At 46.2% G+C, this 17,188-nt stretch overlaps 1 protein-coding gene across 1 annotated transcript in view; it reads right to left on the reverse strand.

The window, feature by feature from the left end:
• The window catches only part of LOC120040728 (methionine synthase-like), a gene marked incomplete at its 5' end in the record, with an annotated part of 14,450 nt that extends 140 nt beyond the window's left edge, over window positions 1-14,310 (reverse strand). Inside the window, 5 exons of the mRNA XM_038985775.1 lie at window positions 1-172; window positions 3,284-3,373; window positions 7,508-7,648; window positions 10,617-10,733; window positions 14,094-14,310. The exon at window positions 1-172 is cut by the window's left edge and continues 140 nt beyond it. Of these exons, the coding sequence (XP_038841703.1) occupies window positions 1-172; window positions 3,284-3,373; window positions 7,508-7,648; window positions 10,617-10,733; window positions 14,094-14,310 (737 nt within the window). The remainder of the gene's footprint in view (window positions 173-3,283; window positions 3,374-7,507; window positions 7,649-10,616; window positions 10,734-14,093) is intronic.
• Window positions 14,311-17,188: the final 2,878 nt, after the last annotated feature.

The raw sequence follows: 17,188 nt of genomic DNA on the forward strand, positions 1-17,188 counted from the left end.
CCATCTCTTCCCCCCCTACCTGAGGTAGGAACATCTTCCCAGCTCCAAACAGGTCCCCCACCACCTTCATGCCGTTCATCAGGGGCCCCTCGATGACGTGTAGGGGCCTCGGATAGAGCTCAGCCTGGGACCTGGCCTCCTCTGTATCCTCTACCACATACTTATCTATACCCTGGAAACAGTGAGAGAGACAGAAGGGATATCGATAGTAATTGTGATGGAGAAAGAGGGAGATTTGTACCTTACATTTATCGGTACAGTTTTGACAAAAACATTTTTTATTAGATATACACTACTGTTCAAAAGTTTGGGGTCCTTGTTTTTGAAAGAAAAGCAAATTTTTTTGTCCATTAAAATGACATCAAATTGATCAGAAATACAGTGTAGTATCGTAGCTGGAAACATCAGATTTTTAATGGAATATCTACAGAGGCCCATTATCAGCAACCATCACTCCTGTGTTCCAATGGCACGTTGTGTTAGCTAATCCAAGTTTATCATTTTAAAAGGCTAATTTATCATTAGAAAACCCTTTTGTAATTATGTTAGCATGACTGAAAACTGTTGTCCTTATTAACTTTTTATGGCTGCAGGGGCAGTATTGAGTAGCTCTGATTAAAGGTGCCCATTTCAAACGGCCTCGTACTCAATTCTTGCTCGTACAATATGCATATTATTATTACTATTGGATAGAAAACACTCTCTAGTTTCTAAAACCGTTTGAATTATATCTGTGAGTCAAACAGAACTCATTTGGCACAAACTTCCTGACCAGGAAGTGGAAAGCCTGAAATCGAGGCTCTGTTCTTCTTCCTGCCTATACATGGGCATGATACGTAAGAGTCTACGTGCACTTCATAGACCTTCCCCTGGATGTCAAGAGGCTGTGAGAGAAGAAATTTAGTGTTTATCTTGGTCTGAAGTGGAATACAAGCTCTTTGTATGACGTGTCCCTCATTTCCGGTACTCTGGGGAGCGCGAGGTGGACAGTGGGATTGCCTTCTGTTTAGCTGCCGTTATGGACGACTACTATCTCCGGCTTTGATTTTATTTGATACATGTGACCATATCATCGTAAAGTATGTTTTTTCAATATAGTTTAATCAGATTATTGAAATTTTTTCGGGAGTTTTGCCGTGTTCCGTTCTCTGACTTTGTTGACGATGGAGAGATCCGTGCTACTTGGCTAGTGCGCTTGCTAAATGAAGAGGGAAAGTTGCTGTTCTAAATCCAAACAACGATTGTTCTGGACAAAGGACACCTTGTCCAACATTCTGATGAAAGATCAGCAAAAGTAAGAAACATTTTATGATGCTATTTCATATATCTGTCGTACATGTGAACTAGTCGTGGGCGCCCAACGTTTGGGTACTCTAGCTATACCGAAGCTGCATATCGTAATGAAGTTATTTTTAGAATTCTAACACTGCGATTTCATTAAGAACTAATGGATCTATCATTTCCTATACAACATGTATTTTTTTGTTATGTTTATGAATAGCTATTTGGTCAGAATATGTGTGTCAGAAAAAGTGTCAGGAAAAATCCGGACGTAGTGGGAAAAAGTAGCTAAGTTAGCACAATGTGTAACCATTGATTTCAGCTCTAAATATGCACATTTTCGAACAAAACATAAGTGTATGTATAACCTGATGTTATAGGACTGTCATCTGAGGAAGAAAATCAAGGTTAGTAAAAAATTATATATCTTTTGCTTGTTTGTTACGATCGCTTACTTTTGCTACTGGGAAATTGCTTGTGTTTTTGGCTATTGTGGTAAGCTAATATAACGCTATATTGTGTTTTCGCTGTAAAACACTTGATAAATTGGAAATATTGTCTGGAATCACAAGATGCCTGTCTTTCAATTGCTGTACACTATGTATTTTTCAGAAATGTTTTATGATGAGTATTTAGTTATTTGGCGTTGGTGTCTGTAATTATTCTGTCTGCTTTCGGTGCAATTTCTGATTGTAGCTGCAATGTAAACTATGATTTATACCTGAAATATGCATATTTTTCGAACAAAACATAGATTTATTGAATAACATGTTATAAGACTGTCATCTGATGAAGTTGTTTGTTGGTTAGTTTGGTTGGTTCTTGGTTAGTTAGGTTGGCTTTGTGCATGCTACCTGTGCTGTGAAAAATGTCTGTCCTTTTTTGTATTTGGTGGTGAGCTAACATAAATATACGTGGTGTTTTCGCTGTAAAACATTTTAAAAATCGGACATGTTGGCTGGATTCACAAGATGTGTACCTTTCATATGCTGTATTGGACTTGTTAATGTGTGAAAGTTAAATATTTAAAAAATATATATTTTGAATTTCGCGCCCTGCACTTGAGCTGGCTGTTGTCATAAGTGTACCGACGTCGGGCTGCAGCCAGAAGAAGTTAAAGATGCCATAAACTGGCCTTCTTTAGACTAGTTGAGTATCTGAAGCATCAGCATCTCTCCTACTAACCTTGATGAACCCATACTATACTAACCTTGATGAACCCATACTATACTAACCTTGATGACCCCATACTCCAGCCTCTCTCCTACTAACCTTGATGAGCCCACACTATACTAACCTTGATGAGCCCATACTATACTAACCTTGATGAGCCCATACTATACTAACCTTGATGAACCCATACTATACTAACCTTGATGAACCCATACTATACTAACCTTGATGACCCCATACTCCAGCCTCTCTCCTACTAACCTTGATGAACCCATACTATACTAACCTTGATGAACCCATACTATACTAACCTTGATGACCCCATACTCCAGCCTCTCTCCTACTAACCTTGATGAACCCATACTATACTAACCTTGACGAGCCCATACTCCAGCCTCCTACTAACCTTGATGAGCCCATACTATACTAACCTTGATGAGCCCATACTATACTAACCTTGATGAGCCCATACTATACTAACCTTGATGAGCCCATACTCCAGCCTCTCTCCTACTAACCTTGATGAGCCCACACTATACTAACCTTGATGAGCCCATACTATACTAACCTTGATGAGCCCATACTATACTAACCTCGATGAGCCCACACTATACTAACCTTGATGAGCCCATACTATACTAACCTTGATGAGCCCATACTCCAGCCTCTCTCCTACTAACCTTGATGAGCCCATACTCCAGCCTCTCTCCTACTAACCTTGATGAGCCCATACTATACTAACCTTGATGAGCCCATACTCCAGCCTCTCTCCTACTAACCTTGATGAGCCCCTACTATACTAACCTTGATGAGCCCATACTATACTAACCTTGATGAGCCCATACTCCAGCCTCTCCTCCACAGTTCCCTCTCGCCACTCATCCGTCTGGACCACCTTCTTCCCTCCTTTGGCACAGCTCTGAAAACGACAGGATTCTCTTCAGAGAACAACTATGGGAACTAGTACACTGTACTAGGGATCAGGTAACCCCAGCGAGCAGGGACATACAGCCACAGAGTTACAGGACATGTACTGTGTTTACCAGGTGGACCAGTATGTACCTGTTCATACAGCAGAATATGTACTGTGTTAACTAGGTGGACCAGTATATACCTGTTCATACAGCAGAATATGTACTGTGTTAACTAGGTGGACCAGTATATACCTGTTCATACAGCAGAATATGTACTGTGTTACCCAGGTGGAACAGTATGTACCTGTTCATACAGCAGAATATGTACTGTGTTACCCAGGTGGACCAGTATGTACCTGTTCATACAGCAGAATATGTACTGTGCTAACCAGGTGTACCAGTATGTACCTGTTCATATAGCAGAATATGTACTGTGTTAACTAGGTGGACCAGTATATACCTGTTCATACAGCAGAATATGTACTGTGTTAACCAGGTGGACCAGTATATACCTGTTCATACAGCAGAATATGTACTGTGTTAACCAGGTGGACCAGTATGTACCTGTTCATATAGCAGAATATGTACTGTGTTAACCAGGTGGACCAGTATGTACCTGTTCATACAGCAGAATATGTACTGTGTTAACTAGGTGGACCAGTATATACCTGTTCATACAGCAGAATATGTACTGTGTTAACCAGGTGGACTGGTATGTACCTGTTCATACAGCAGAATATGTACTGTGTTAACCAGGTGGACTGGTATGTACCTGTTCATATAGCAGAATATGTACTGTGTTAACCAGGTGGACCAGTATGTACCTGTTCATACAGCAGAATATGTACTGTGTTAACCAGGTGGACCAGTATATACCTGTTCATACAGCAGAATATGTACTGTGTTAACCAGGTGGACTGGTATGTACCTGTTCATACAGCAGAATATGTACTGTGTTAACCAGGTGGACTGGTATGTACCTGTTCATATAGCAGAATATGTACTGTGTTACCCAGGTGGACCAGTATGTACCTGTTCATACAGCAGAATATGTACTGTGTTACCCAGGTGGACCAGTATGTACCTGTTCATACAGCAGAATATGTACTGTGTTACCCAGGTGGACCAGTATGTACCTGTTCATATAGCAGAATATGTACTGTGTTAACTAGGTGGACCAGTATATACCTGTTCATACAGCAGAATATGTACTGTGTTAACCAGGTGGACCAGTATATACCTGTTCATACAGCAGAATATGTACTGTGTTAACCAGGTGGACCAGTATGTACCTGTTCATATAGCAGAATATGTACTGTGTTAACCAGGTGGACCAGTATGTACCTGTTCATATAGCAGAATATGTACTGTGTGTAAAGCACAAACCTGTTGCATACCGGCACAGTACGTTATACTAGGATATGTACTGTAGTGTGTAAACCATATGCAGAGCCTTTGGCAAGTATTCAGACCACTTGACTTCTTCCACATTTGTTACATTACAGCCTTATTCTAAAATGTATTGTTTATTTTCCTCATCAATCTACACACAATACACCCCATAATGACAAAGCAAAAACAGTTTTTTTTAATGTTTGCTAGTTTACATAAGTATTCAGACCCTTTACTAAGTACTTTGTTAAAGCACCTTTGGCAGCGATTACAGCCTTGATTCTTCGTGGGTATGACACAACAAGCTTGGCACACCTGTATTTGGGGAGTTTCTCCCATTCTTCTCTGTAGATCCTCTCAAGCTCTGTCAGGTTGGATGGGGAGTGTCGCTGCACAGCTATTTTCAGGTCTCTCCAGAGATGTTCGATCGGGTTCAAGTCCGGGCTCTGGCTGGGCCACTCAAGGACATTCAAAGACTTGTCTCGAAGCCACTCCTGCGTTGTCTTGGCTGTGTGTTTAGAGTCATTGTCCTGTTGGAAGGTGAACCTTCACCCCAGTCTGAGGTCCTGAGCGCTCTGGAGCAAATTTTCATCAAGGATCTCTGAACTTTGCTCTGTTCATCTTTCCCTCGATCCTGACTAGTCTCCCAGTCCCTGCCACTGAAAAACATCCCCACAGCATGATTCTGCTACCACCATGCTTCACCGTAGGGATGGTGGCAGGTTTCCTCCAGACGTGACGCTTGGCATTCAGGTCAAAGAGTTCAATCTTGGTTTCATCAGACCAGAGAATCTTGTTTCTCATGGTCTGACAGTCATGTGCCTTTTACTGAGGAGTGGCTTCCGTCTGGCCACTCTACCATAAAGGTCTGATTGGTGGAGTGCTACAGAGATGGTTGTCCTTCTGGAAGTTACTCCCATCTCCACAGGGGAACTCTAGAGCTCTGTCAGAGGGACCACCGGGTTCTTGGTCCCCTCCCTGACCAAGGCCCTTCTCCCCCGATTCCTCAGTTTGGCCGAGCGGCCAGCTCTAGGAAGAGTCTTGGTGGTTCAAAACTTCTTCCATTTAAGAATGATGGAGGCCACTGTGTTCTTGGGGACCTTCAATGCTGCAGAAATGTTTTGGTACACTTCCCCAGATCTGTGCCTCGACACAATCCTGTCTCGGAGCTCTACTGACAATTCCATCGACCTGGCTTGGTTTTTGCTCTGACATTCACTGTCAACTGTGGGACCTTATATAGACACGTGTGTGCCTTTCCAAATCATACCCAATCAATTTAATTTACCACAGGTGGACTCCAATCAAGTTGTAGAAACATCTCAAGGATGATCAATGGAAACAGGATGCACCTGAGCTCAATTTAGAGTGTCATAGCAAAGGGTCTGAATACTTACATAAATAAGATATTTCTGTTGAACAAATTTGGCAACATTTCTAAAAAAACACGTTTTCGCTTTGTCATTAAGGGATATTGTGTGTAGATCGCTGAGGGAAAATAATCTTTAATCCATTTTAGAATAAGGCTGTAACGTAACAAAATGTGGGAAAAGTCGAAGGGGTCTGAATTCTTTCCCGAAGGCAATGTACCGGTGCATACAGGCACAGTATGTTTACTAGGATATGTACTGTACTGTGTAAACCATATACCTGTGTGTACAAGCACAGTAAGTTATACTAGGATATGTACTGTAGTGTGTAAACCATATACCTGTGTGTACAAGCACAGTAAGTTATACTAGGATATGTACTGTACTGTGTAAACCATATACCTGTGCGTACAGGCACAGTATGTTTACTAGGATATGTACTGTACTGTGTAAACCATATACCTGTGCGTACAGGCACAGTATGTTTACTAGGATATGTACTGTACTGTGTAAACCATATACCTGTGTGTACAAGCACAGTAAGTTATACTAGGATATGTACTGTACTGTGTAAACCATATACCTGTGCATACAGGCACAGTACGTTATACTAGGATATGTACTGTACTGTGTAAACCATATACCTGTGTGTACAGGCACAGTACGTTTACTAGGATATGTACTGTATTGTGTAAACCATATACCTGTGTGTACAGGCACAGTACGTTATACTAGGATATGTACTGTACTGTGTAAACCATATACCTGTGTGTACAGGCACAGTACGTTTACTAGGATATGTACTGTACTGTGTAAATCATATACCTGTGCATACAGGCACAGTATGTTATACTAGGATATGTACTGTAGTGTGTAAACCATATACCTGTGACTACAAGCACAGTAAGTTATACTAGGATATGTACTGTACTGTGTAAACCATATACCTGTTATACTAGGATATGTACTGTACTGTGTAAACCATATACCTGTTATACTAGGATATGTACTGTACTGTGTAAACCATATACCTGTGCGTACAGGCACAGTATGTTTACTAGGATATGTACTGTACTGTGTAAACCATATACCTGTTATACTAGGATATGTACTGTACTGTGTAAACCATATACCTGTTATACTAGGATATGTACTGTATTGTGTAAACCATATACCTGTGCGTACAGCAGCAGTATGTTATACTAGGATATGTACTGTACTGTGTAAACCATATACCTGTTATACTAGGATATGTACTGTATTGTGTAAACCATATACCTGTGCGTACAGCAGCAGTTATACTAGGATATGTACTGTACTGTGTAAACCATATACCTGTTATACTAGGATATGTACTGTACTGTGTAAACCATATACCTGTGCGTACAGCAGTAGTTTCTCTGTGGCCTCCGGGTCTTTGTTCCAGATGAGATTCTCGCACATGAGCAGGAGCTCCTTGTCAATATCATCATAGACAGGCAGGCTGCCAGCGTTCACTATGCCCATGTCCATACCGTCCTATAGGAGACAGCAGGACAACAGGGTTACTCATGCAGTGGTAACGTAGTAGGGCCGTAGCTAGATGTCGATAGCCACTGGCTAAAGTAATAGGGCCGTAGCTAGCTAGATGTCGATAGCCACTGGCTGACTCATGCAGTGGTAACGTAGTAGGGCCGTAGCTAGCTAGATGTCGATAGCCACTGGCTAACGTAGTAGGGCCGGTAGCTAGCTAGATGTCGATAGCCACTGGCTAACGTAATAGGGCCGTAGCTAGCTAGATGTCGATAGCCACTGGCTAACGTAATAGGGCCGTAGCTAGCTAGATGTCGATAGCCACTGGCTAAAGTAATAGGGCCGTAGCTAGCTAGATGTCGATAGCCACTGGCTAAAGTAATAGGGCCGTAGCTAGCTAGATGTCGATAGCCACTGGCTAACGTAATAGGGCCGTAGCTAGCTAGATGTCGATAGCCACTGGCTGACTCATGCAGTGGTAACGTAGTAGGGCCGGTAGCGAGCTAGATGTCGATAGCCACTGGCTAACGTAATAGGGCCGGTAGCGAGCTAGATGTCGATAGCCACTGGCTAACGTAATAGGGCCGTAGCTAGCTAGATGTCGATAGCCACTGGCTAACGTAATAGGGTCGGTAGCTAGCTAGATGTCGATAGCCACTGGCTAAAGTAATAGGGCCGTAGCTAGCTAGATGTCGATAGCCACTGGCTAAAGTAATAGGGCCGTAGCTAGCTAGATGTCGATAGCCACTGGCTAACGTAATAGGGTCGGTAGCTAGCTAGATGTCGATAGCCACTGGCTGACTCATGCAGTGGTAACGTAGTAGGGCCGTAGCTAGCTAGATGTCGATAGCCACTGGCTAACGTAATAGGGTCGGTAGCTAGCTAGATGTCGATAGCCACTGGCTGACCCATGCAGTGGTAACGTAGTAGGGCCGGTAGCGAGCTAGATGTCGATAGCCACTGGCTAAAGTAATAGGGCCGTAGCTAGCTAGATGTCGATAGCCACTGGCTGACCCATGCAGTGGTAACGTAGTAGGGCCGGTAGCGAGCTAGATGTCGATAGCCACTGGCTGACTCAGGCAGTGGTAACGTAGTAGGGCCGGTAGCGAGCTAGATGTCGATAGCCACTGGCTGACTCATGCAGTGGTAACGTAGTAGGGCCGGTAGCTAGCTAGATGTCGATAGCCACCGGCTGACTCATGCAGTGGTAACGTAGTAGGGTCGGTAGCTAGCTAGATGTCGATAGCCACCGGCTGACTCATGCAGTGGTAACGTAGTAGGGCCGGTAGCTAGCTAGATGCCGATAGCCACTGGCTGACTCATGCAGTGCTAACGTAGTAGGGCCGGTAGCTAGCTAGATGTCGATAGCCACTGGCTGACTCATGCAGTGGTAACGTAGTAGGGTCGGTAGCTAGCTAGATGTCGATAGCCACCGGCTGACTCATGCAGTGGTAACGTAGTAGGGCCGGTAGCTAGCTAGCTGTCGATAGCCACCGGCTGACTCATGCAGTGGTAACGTAGTAGGGTCGGTAGCTAGCTAGCTGTCGATAGCCACCGGCTGACTCATGCAGTGGTATCGTAGTAGGGCCGTAGCTAGCTAGATGTCGATAGCCACTGGCTGACTCATGCAGTGGTAACGTAGTAGGGCCGGTAGCTAGCTAGATGCCGATAGCCACTGGCTGACTCAGGCAGTGCTAACGTAGTAGGGCCGTAGCTAGCTAGATGTCGATAGCCACCGGCTGACTCATGCAGTGGTAACGTAGTAGGGCCGGTAGCGAGCTAGATGTCGATAGCCACCGGCTGACTCATGCAGTGGTAACGTAGTAGGGTCGGTAGCTAGCTAGCTGTCGATAGCCACCGGCTGACTCATGCAGTGGTATCGTAGTAGGGCCGGTAGCGAGCTAGATGTCGATAGCCACCGGCTGACTCATGCAGTGGTAACGTAGTAGGGCCGGTAGCTAGCTAGATGTCGATAGCCACTGGCTGACTCATGCAGTGGTAACGTAGTAGGGCCGTAGCTAGCTAGATGTCGATAGCCACTGGCTGACTCATGCAGTGGTAACGTAGTAGGGCCGGTAGCTAGCTAGATGTCGATAGCCACTGGCTGACTCATGCAGTGGTAACGTAGTAGGGCCGGTAGCGAGCTAGATGTCGATAGCCACTGGCTGACTCAGGCAGTGGTAACGTAGTAGGGTCGGTAGCTAGCTAGATGTCGATAGCCACTGGCTGACTCATGCAGTGGTAACGTAGTAGGGCCGGTAGCTAGCTAGATGTCGATAGCCACTGGCTGACTCATGCAGTGGTAACGTAGTAGGGCCGTAGCTAGCTAGATGTTGATAGCCACTGGCTGACTCATGCAGTGGTAACGTAGTAGGGCCGGTAGCTAGCTAGATGTCGATAGCCACCGGCTGACTCATGCAGTGGTAACGTAGTAGGGCCGGTAGCTAGCTAGATGTCGATAGCCACCGGCTGACTCATGCAGTGGTAACGTAGTAGGGCCGGTAGCTAGCTAGATGTCGATAGCCACTGGCTGACTCATGCAGTGGTAACGTAGTAGGGCCGGTAGCTAGCTAGATGTCGATAGCCACTGGCTGGCGTGGTAGAGGAAGGCTCCACCTACCTTGATGGCGTGGTAGAAGGCTCCACCTACCTTGATGGCGTGGTAGAAGGCTCCACCTACCTTGATGGCGTGGTAGAGGAAGGCTCCACCTACCTTGATGGCGTGGTAGAGGAAGACTCCACCTACCTTGATGGCGTGATAGAGGAAGACTCCACCTACCTTGATGGCGTGATAGAGGAAGGCTCCACCTACCTTGATGGCGTGGTAGAAGACTCCATCTACCTTGATGGCGTGATAAAGGAAGGCTCCACCTACCTTGATGGCGTGGTAGAGGAAGGCTCCACCTACCTTGATGGCGTGTTAGAGGAAGACTCCACCTACCTTGATGGCGTGATAGATGAAGGCTCCGCCTACCTTGATGGCGTGATAGAGGAAGGCGCCATGCATGGCCTCTCTGATGACCTCCATGCCTCTGAAGGAGAAGGACAGGTTGGACAGGCCTCCACTGATCCTGGCCCCAGGCAACAACTCCTGTAGAGAAATATATATAAATATTATATACTGTTAAAAGGACAGGTTGATCCTGGCCCCAGGCAAAAACTCCTGTAGAGAAATATATATAAATATTATATACTGTTAAAAGGACAGGTTGATCCTGGCCCCAGGCAACAACTCCTGTAGAGAATTATATATATATATACACTGCTCAAAAAAATAAAGGGAACACTTAAACAACACAATGTAACTCCAAGTCAATCACACTTCTGTGAAATCAAACTGTCCACTTAGGAAGCAACACTGATTGACAATAAATGTCACATGCTGTTGTGCAAATGGAATAGACAAAAGGTGGAAATTATAGGCAATTAGCAAGACACCCCCAATAAAGGAGTGATTCTGCAGGTGGTGACCACACACCACTTCTCAGTTCCTATGCTTCCTGGCTGATGTTTTGGTCACTTTTGAATGCTGGCGGTGCTCTCACTCTAGTGGTAGCATGAGACGGAGTCTACAACCCACACAAGTGGCTCAGGTAGTGCAGTTCATCCAGGATGGCACATCAATGCGAGCTGTGGCAAGAAGGTTTGCTGTGTCTGTCAGCGTAGTGTCCAGAGCATGGAGGCGCTACCAGGAGACAGGCCAGTACATCAGGAGATGTGGAGGAGGCCGTAGGAGGGCAACAACCCAGCAGCAGGACCGCTACCTCCGCCTTTGTGCAAGGAGGTGCACTGCCGGAGCCCTGCAAAATGACCTCCAGCAGGCCACAAATGTGCATGTGTCTGCTCAAACGGTCAGAAACAGACTCCATGAGGGTGGTATGAGGGCCCGACGTCCACAGGTGGGGGTTGTGCTTACAGCCCAACACCGTGCAGGACGTTTGGCATTTTCCAGAGAACACCAAGATTGGCAAATTCGCCACTGGCGCCCTGTGCTCTTCACAGATGAAAGCAGGTTCACACTGAGCACATGAGCACATGTGACAGACGTGACAGAGTCTGGAGACGCCGTGGAGAACGTTCTGCTGCCTGCAACATCCTCCAGCATGACCGGTTTGGCGGTGGGTCAGTCATGGTGTGGGGTGGCATTTCTTTGTGGGGCCGCACAGCCCTCCATGTGCTCGCCAGAGGTAGCCTGACTGCCATTAGGTACCGAGATGAGATCCTCAGAGCCCTTGTGAGACCATATGCTGACACATGCACATTTGTGGCCTGCTGGAGGTCATTTTGCAGGGCTCTGGCAGTGCTCCTCCTGCTCAAAGGCGGAGGTAGCGGTCCTGCTGCTGGGTTGTTGCCCTCCTACGGCCTCCTCCACATCTCCTGATGTACTGGCCTGTCTCCTGGTAGCGCCTCCATGCTCTGGACACTACGCTGACAGACACAGCAAACCTTCTTGCCACAGCTCGCATTGATGTGCCATCCTGGATGAGCTGCACTACCTGAGCCACTTGTGTGGGTTGTAGACTCCATCTCATGCTACCACAAGAGTGAAAGCACCGCCAGCATTCAAAAGTGACCAAAACATCAGCCAGGAAGCATAGGAACTGAGAAGTGGTGTGTGGTCACCACCTGCAGAACCATTCCTTTTTTGGGGGTGTCTTACTAATTGCCTATAATTTCCACCTTTTGTCTATTCCATTTGCACAACAGCATGTGAAATTTATTGTCAATCAGTGTTGCTTCCTAAGTGGACAGTTTGATTTCACAGAAGTGTGATTGACTTGGAGTTACATTGTGTTGTTTAAGTGTTCCCTTTATTTTTTTGAGCAGTGTATTATATACTGTTAAAAGGACAGGTTGATCCTGGCCCCAGGCAACAACTCCTGAAGAGAATTATATATATAAATATTATATACTGTTAAAAGGACAGGTTGATCCTGGCCCCAGGCAACAACTCCTGTAGAGAATTATATATATAAATATATTATACTGTAGTATATATATACTGTTAAAAGGACAGGTTGAATCTGACCCCAGGTAAAGACTCCTACAGAAAACACAGTATGGGTCAGTACATGAAAGCCTGGAAGCCCACACTGCCATGCATGATGTTTGAAATCCCCCTGAGATCCATCTCCTGTCCCAGGCAGACCCTGGACAGCTGAGTGCTGGGACATCACCACTGCTATCAATACAGAAAGACACAGTCCCATAGGAAATCCCCCTGAGGTCCATCTCCTGTCCCAGGCAGACCCTGGACAGCTGAGTGCTGGGACATCACCACTGCTATCAATACAGAAAGACACAGTCCAATAGGAAATCCCCCTGAGATCCATCTCCTGTCCCAGGCAGACCCTGGACAGCTGAGTGCTGGGACATCACCACTGCTATCAATACAGAAAGACACAGTCCCATAGGAAATCCCTGAGAGTGACAAACAGGAAGTAGTGTTGTGACCAGACCCTGGACAGCTGAGTGCTGGGACATCACCACTGCTATCAATACAGAAAGACACAGTCCAATAGGAAATCCCCCTGAGGTCCATCTCCTGTCCCAGACAGACCCTGGACAGCTGAGTGCTGGGACATCACCACTGCTATCAATACAGAAAGACACAGTCCCATAGGAAATCCCCCTGAGATCCATCTCCTGTCCCAGGCAGACCCTGGACAGCTGAGTGCTGGGACATCACCACTGCTATCAATACAGAAAGACACAGTCCCATAGGAAATCCCCCTGAGGTCCATCTCCTGTCCCAGGCAGACCCTGGACAGCTGAGTGCTGGGACATCACCACTGCTATCAATACAGAAAGACACAGTCCCATAGGAAATCCCTGAGAGTGACAAACAGGAAGTAGTGTTGTGACCAGACCCTGGACAGCTGAGTGCTGGGACATCACCACTGCTATCAATACAGAAAGACACAGTCCCATAGGAAATCCCTGAGAGTGACAAACAGGAAGCAGTGTTGTGACCAGACCCTGGACAGCTGAGTGCTGGGACATCACCACTGCTATCAATACAGAAAGACACAGTCCAATAGGAAATCCCTGAGAGTGACAGGAAACAGGAAGCAGTGTTGTGACCAGACCCTGGACAGCTGAGTGCTGGGACATCACCACTGCTATCAATACAGAAAGACACAGTCCAATAGGAAATCCCGGAGAGTGACAGGAAACAGGAAGCAGTGTTGTGACCAGACCCTGGACAGCTGAGTGCTGGGACATCACCACTGCTATCAATACAGAAAGACACAGTCCAATAGGAAATCCCTGAGAGTGACAAACAGGAAGCAGTGTTGTGACCAGACCCTGGACAGCTGAGTGCTGGGACATCACCACTGCTATCAATACAGAAAGACACAGTCCAATAGGAAATCCCGGAGAGTGACAGGAAACAGGAAGCAGTGTTGTGACCGCGTTAAAGGAAACACGACCCCGGGTCTCAACTGACCTTGATGAGCCTGGTGGCTCGGATGAAGTTGATGGCGTACTCGCCGTGTTCCTCCATGCCCGTGCCGATGGTCAGGATGTTGGGGTCAAAGATGATGTCGTTGGGGTCAAAGCCCACTTGAGTTACCAGGAGACGATAGGCTCTGCTACAGATCTCGACCTTGCGCTCCGTCTCAGTAGCCTGTATAGGAACCAGAGAAGAGGGCTGTTCCCGAGGCCTGATCGTTTCCCGGACAACAGTCTTTTATCCATGAGGTAACGGGTTCCAATCCCCTGTCGTAGGAGTAGTGGTCTGCCAAGCACCCATAGCCCACAGCAGCACAGGATGGAACCCCACCCCACCTACCACTTACATCCTGTTACCCCCCCCCCCCCCCCCTCTAGGAATGTACCTGGATTTCTGCATAAATTGGGTCATAAAATTTGATCTGATCTTCATCTAGGTCACAACAATAGACAAACACAGTCTGCTTAAACTAATAAAACAGACACACAATATGTTTCCATGTCTTTATTGAACACACCGTGTAAACATTCACAGTGCAGGGTGGGAAAAGTACGTGAACCCTTGGATTTAATAACTGGTTGACCCTCCTTTGGCAGCAATAACCTCAAGCAAATGTTTTCTGTAGTTTCGGATCAGACCTGCACAACGGTCAGGAGGAATTCTGGACCGTTCCTCTTTACCAAACTGTTTCAGTTCAGCAATGTTGTTGGGATGTCTGGTGTGAACCGCACTCTTGAGGTCACGCCACAGCATCTCAATCGGGTTGAGGTCAGGACTCTGACTGGGCCACTCCAGAAGGTTGAGGTCAGGACTCTGACTGGGCCACTCCAGAAGGTTGAGGTCAGGACTCTGACTGGGCCACTCCAGAAGGTTGAGGTCAGGACTCTGACTGGGCCACTCCAGAAGGTTGAGGTCAGGACTCTGACTGGGCCACACCAGAAGGTTGAGGTTAGGACTCTGACTGGGCCACTCCAGAAGGTTGAGGTCAGGACTCTGACTGGGCCACTCCAGAAGGTTGAGGTCAGGACTCTGACTGGGCCACTCCAGAAGGTTGAGGTCAGGACTCTGACTGGGCCACTCCAGAAGGTTGAGGTCAGGACTCTGACTGGGCCACTCCAGAAGGTTGAGGTCAGGACTCTGACTGGGCCACTCCAGAAGGTTGAGGTCAGGACTCTGACTGGGCCACTCCAGAAGGTGTATTTTCTTCTGTTGAAGCCATTCTGTTGTGGATTTACTTCTGTGTTTTGGGTCGTTGTCCTGTTGCGTCACCCAACTTCTGTTGAGCTTCAATTGGAGGACAGATAGCCTTACATTCTCCTGCAAAATGTCTTGATAAACTTAGGAATTCATTTTTCCGTCGATGATAGCAAGCTGTCCAGGCCCTGAGGCAGCAAAGCAGCCCCAAACCATGATGCTCCGTCCACCAGACTTTACAGTTGGGATGAGGTTTTGATGTTGGTGTGCTGTGCCTTTTTTCTCCACACATAATGTTGTGTTCCTTCCAAACAACTCATCTGTAGTCTCATCTGTCCACAGAATATTTTGCCAGTAGCGCTGTGGAACATCCAGGTGCTCTTTTGCAAACTTCAGATGTGCAGAAATGGGTTTTTTTGGACAGCAGTGTCTTCTTCTGTGGTGTCCTCCCATGAACACCATTCTTGTTTAGTGTTTTACGTATCGTAAGACTCGTCAACAGAGATGTTAGCATGTTCCAGAGATTTCTATAAGTCTTTAGCTGACACTCTAGGATTCTTCTTAACCTCATTGAGCATTCTGCACTGTGCTCTTGCAGTCATCTTTGCAGGACGGCCACTTCTAGGGAGAGTAGCAACAGTGCTGAACTTTCTCCATTTATAGACAATGTGTCTGACCGTGGACTGATGAACATCAAGGCTTTTAGAGATACTTGTGTAACCCTTTCCAGCTTTATGCAAATCAACAATTAATCTCCCGTCTCTGAGATCTCTTTTGTTTGAGCCATGGTTCACATCAGCCAATGCTTCTTGTGAATAGCAAACTAACATTTTGTGAGTGTTTTTATAGGGCAGGGCAGCTCTAACCAACATCTCTAATCTCAGACTGTGTGAGTGTTTATAGAGCAGGGCAGCTCTAACCAACATCTCTAATCTCAGACTGTGTGAGTGTTTATAGAGCAGGGCAGCTCTGACCAACATCTCTAATCTCAGACTGTGTGAGTGTTTATAGGGCAGGGCAGCTCTGACCAACATCTCTAATCTCAGACTGTGTGAGTGTTTTTATAGGACAGGGCAGCTCTGACCAATATCTCTAATCTCAGACTGTGTGAGTGTTTATAGGGCAGGGCAGCTCTGACCAACATCTCTAATCTCAGACTGTGTGAGTGTTTATAGGACAGGGCAGCTCTAACCAACATCTCTAATCTCAGACTGTGTGAAGGTGTTATAGGGCAGGGCAGCTCTGACCAACATCTCTAATCTCAGACTGTGTGGTGTTAAGGGACAGGCAGCTCTGACCAACATCTCTAATCTCAGACTGTGTGAGTGTTTATAGGGCAGGGCAGCTCTAACCAATATCTCTAATCTCAGACTGTGTGAGTGTTTATAGGGACAGGGCAGCTCTAACCAACATCTCTAATCTCAGACTGTGTGAGTGTTTTATAGGGCAGGGCAGCTCTAACCAACATCTCTAATCTCAGACTGTGTGAGTGTTTATAGGGCAGGGCAGCTCTAACCACATCTCTAATCTCAGACTGTGTGAGTGTTTATAGGACAGGGCAGCTCTGACCAACATCTCTAATCTCAGACTGTGTGAGTGTTTATAGGACAGGGCAGCTCTGACCAACATCTCTAATCTCAGACTGTGTGAGTGTTTATAGGAGCAGGGCAGCTCTGAACCAACATCTCTAATCTCAGACTGTGTGAGTGTTTATAGGGCAGGGCAGCTCTAACCAACATCTCTAATCTCAGACTGTGTGAGTGTTTTATAGGGCAGGGCAGCTCTAACCAACATCTCTAATCTCAGACTGTGTGAGTGTTTATAGGGCAGGGCAGCTCTAACCACATCTCTAATCTCAGACTGTGTGAGTGTTTATAGGGAAGGGCAGCTCTAAC

This window comes from Salvelinus namaycush, unplaced genomic scaffold (assembly GCF_016432855.1).
Source record: "Salvelinus namaycush isolate Seneca unplaced genomic scaffold, SaNama_1.0 Scaffold3763, whole genome shotgun sequence".
Lineage (NCBI taxonomy): Eukaryota > Metazoa > Chordata > Actinopteri > Salmoniformes > Salmonidae > Salvelinus > Salvelinus namaycush.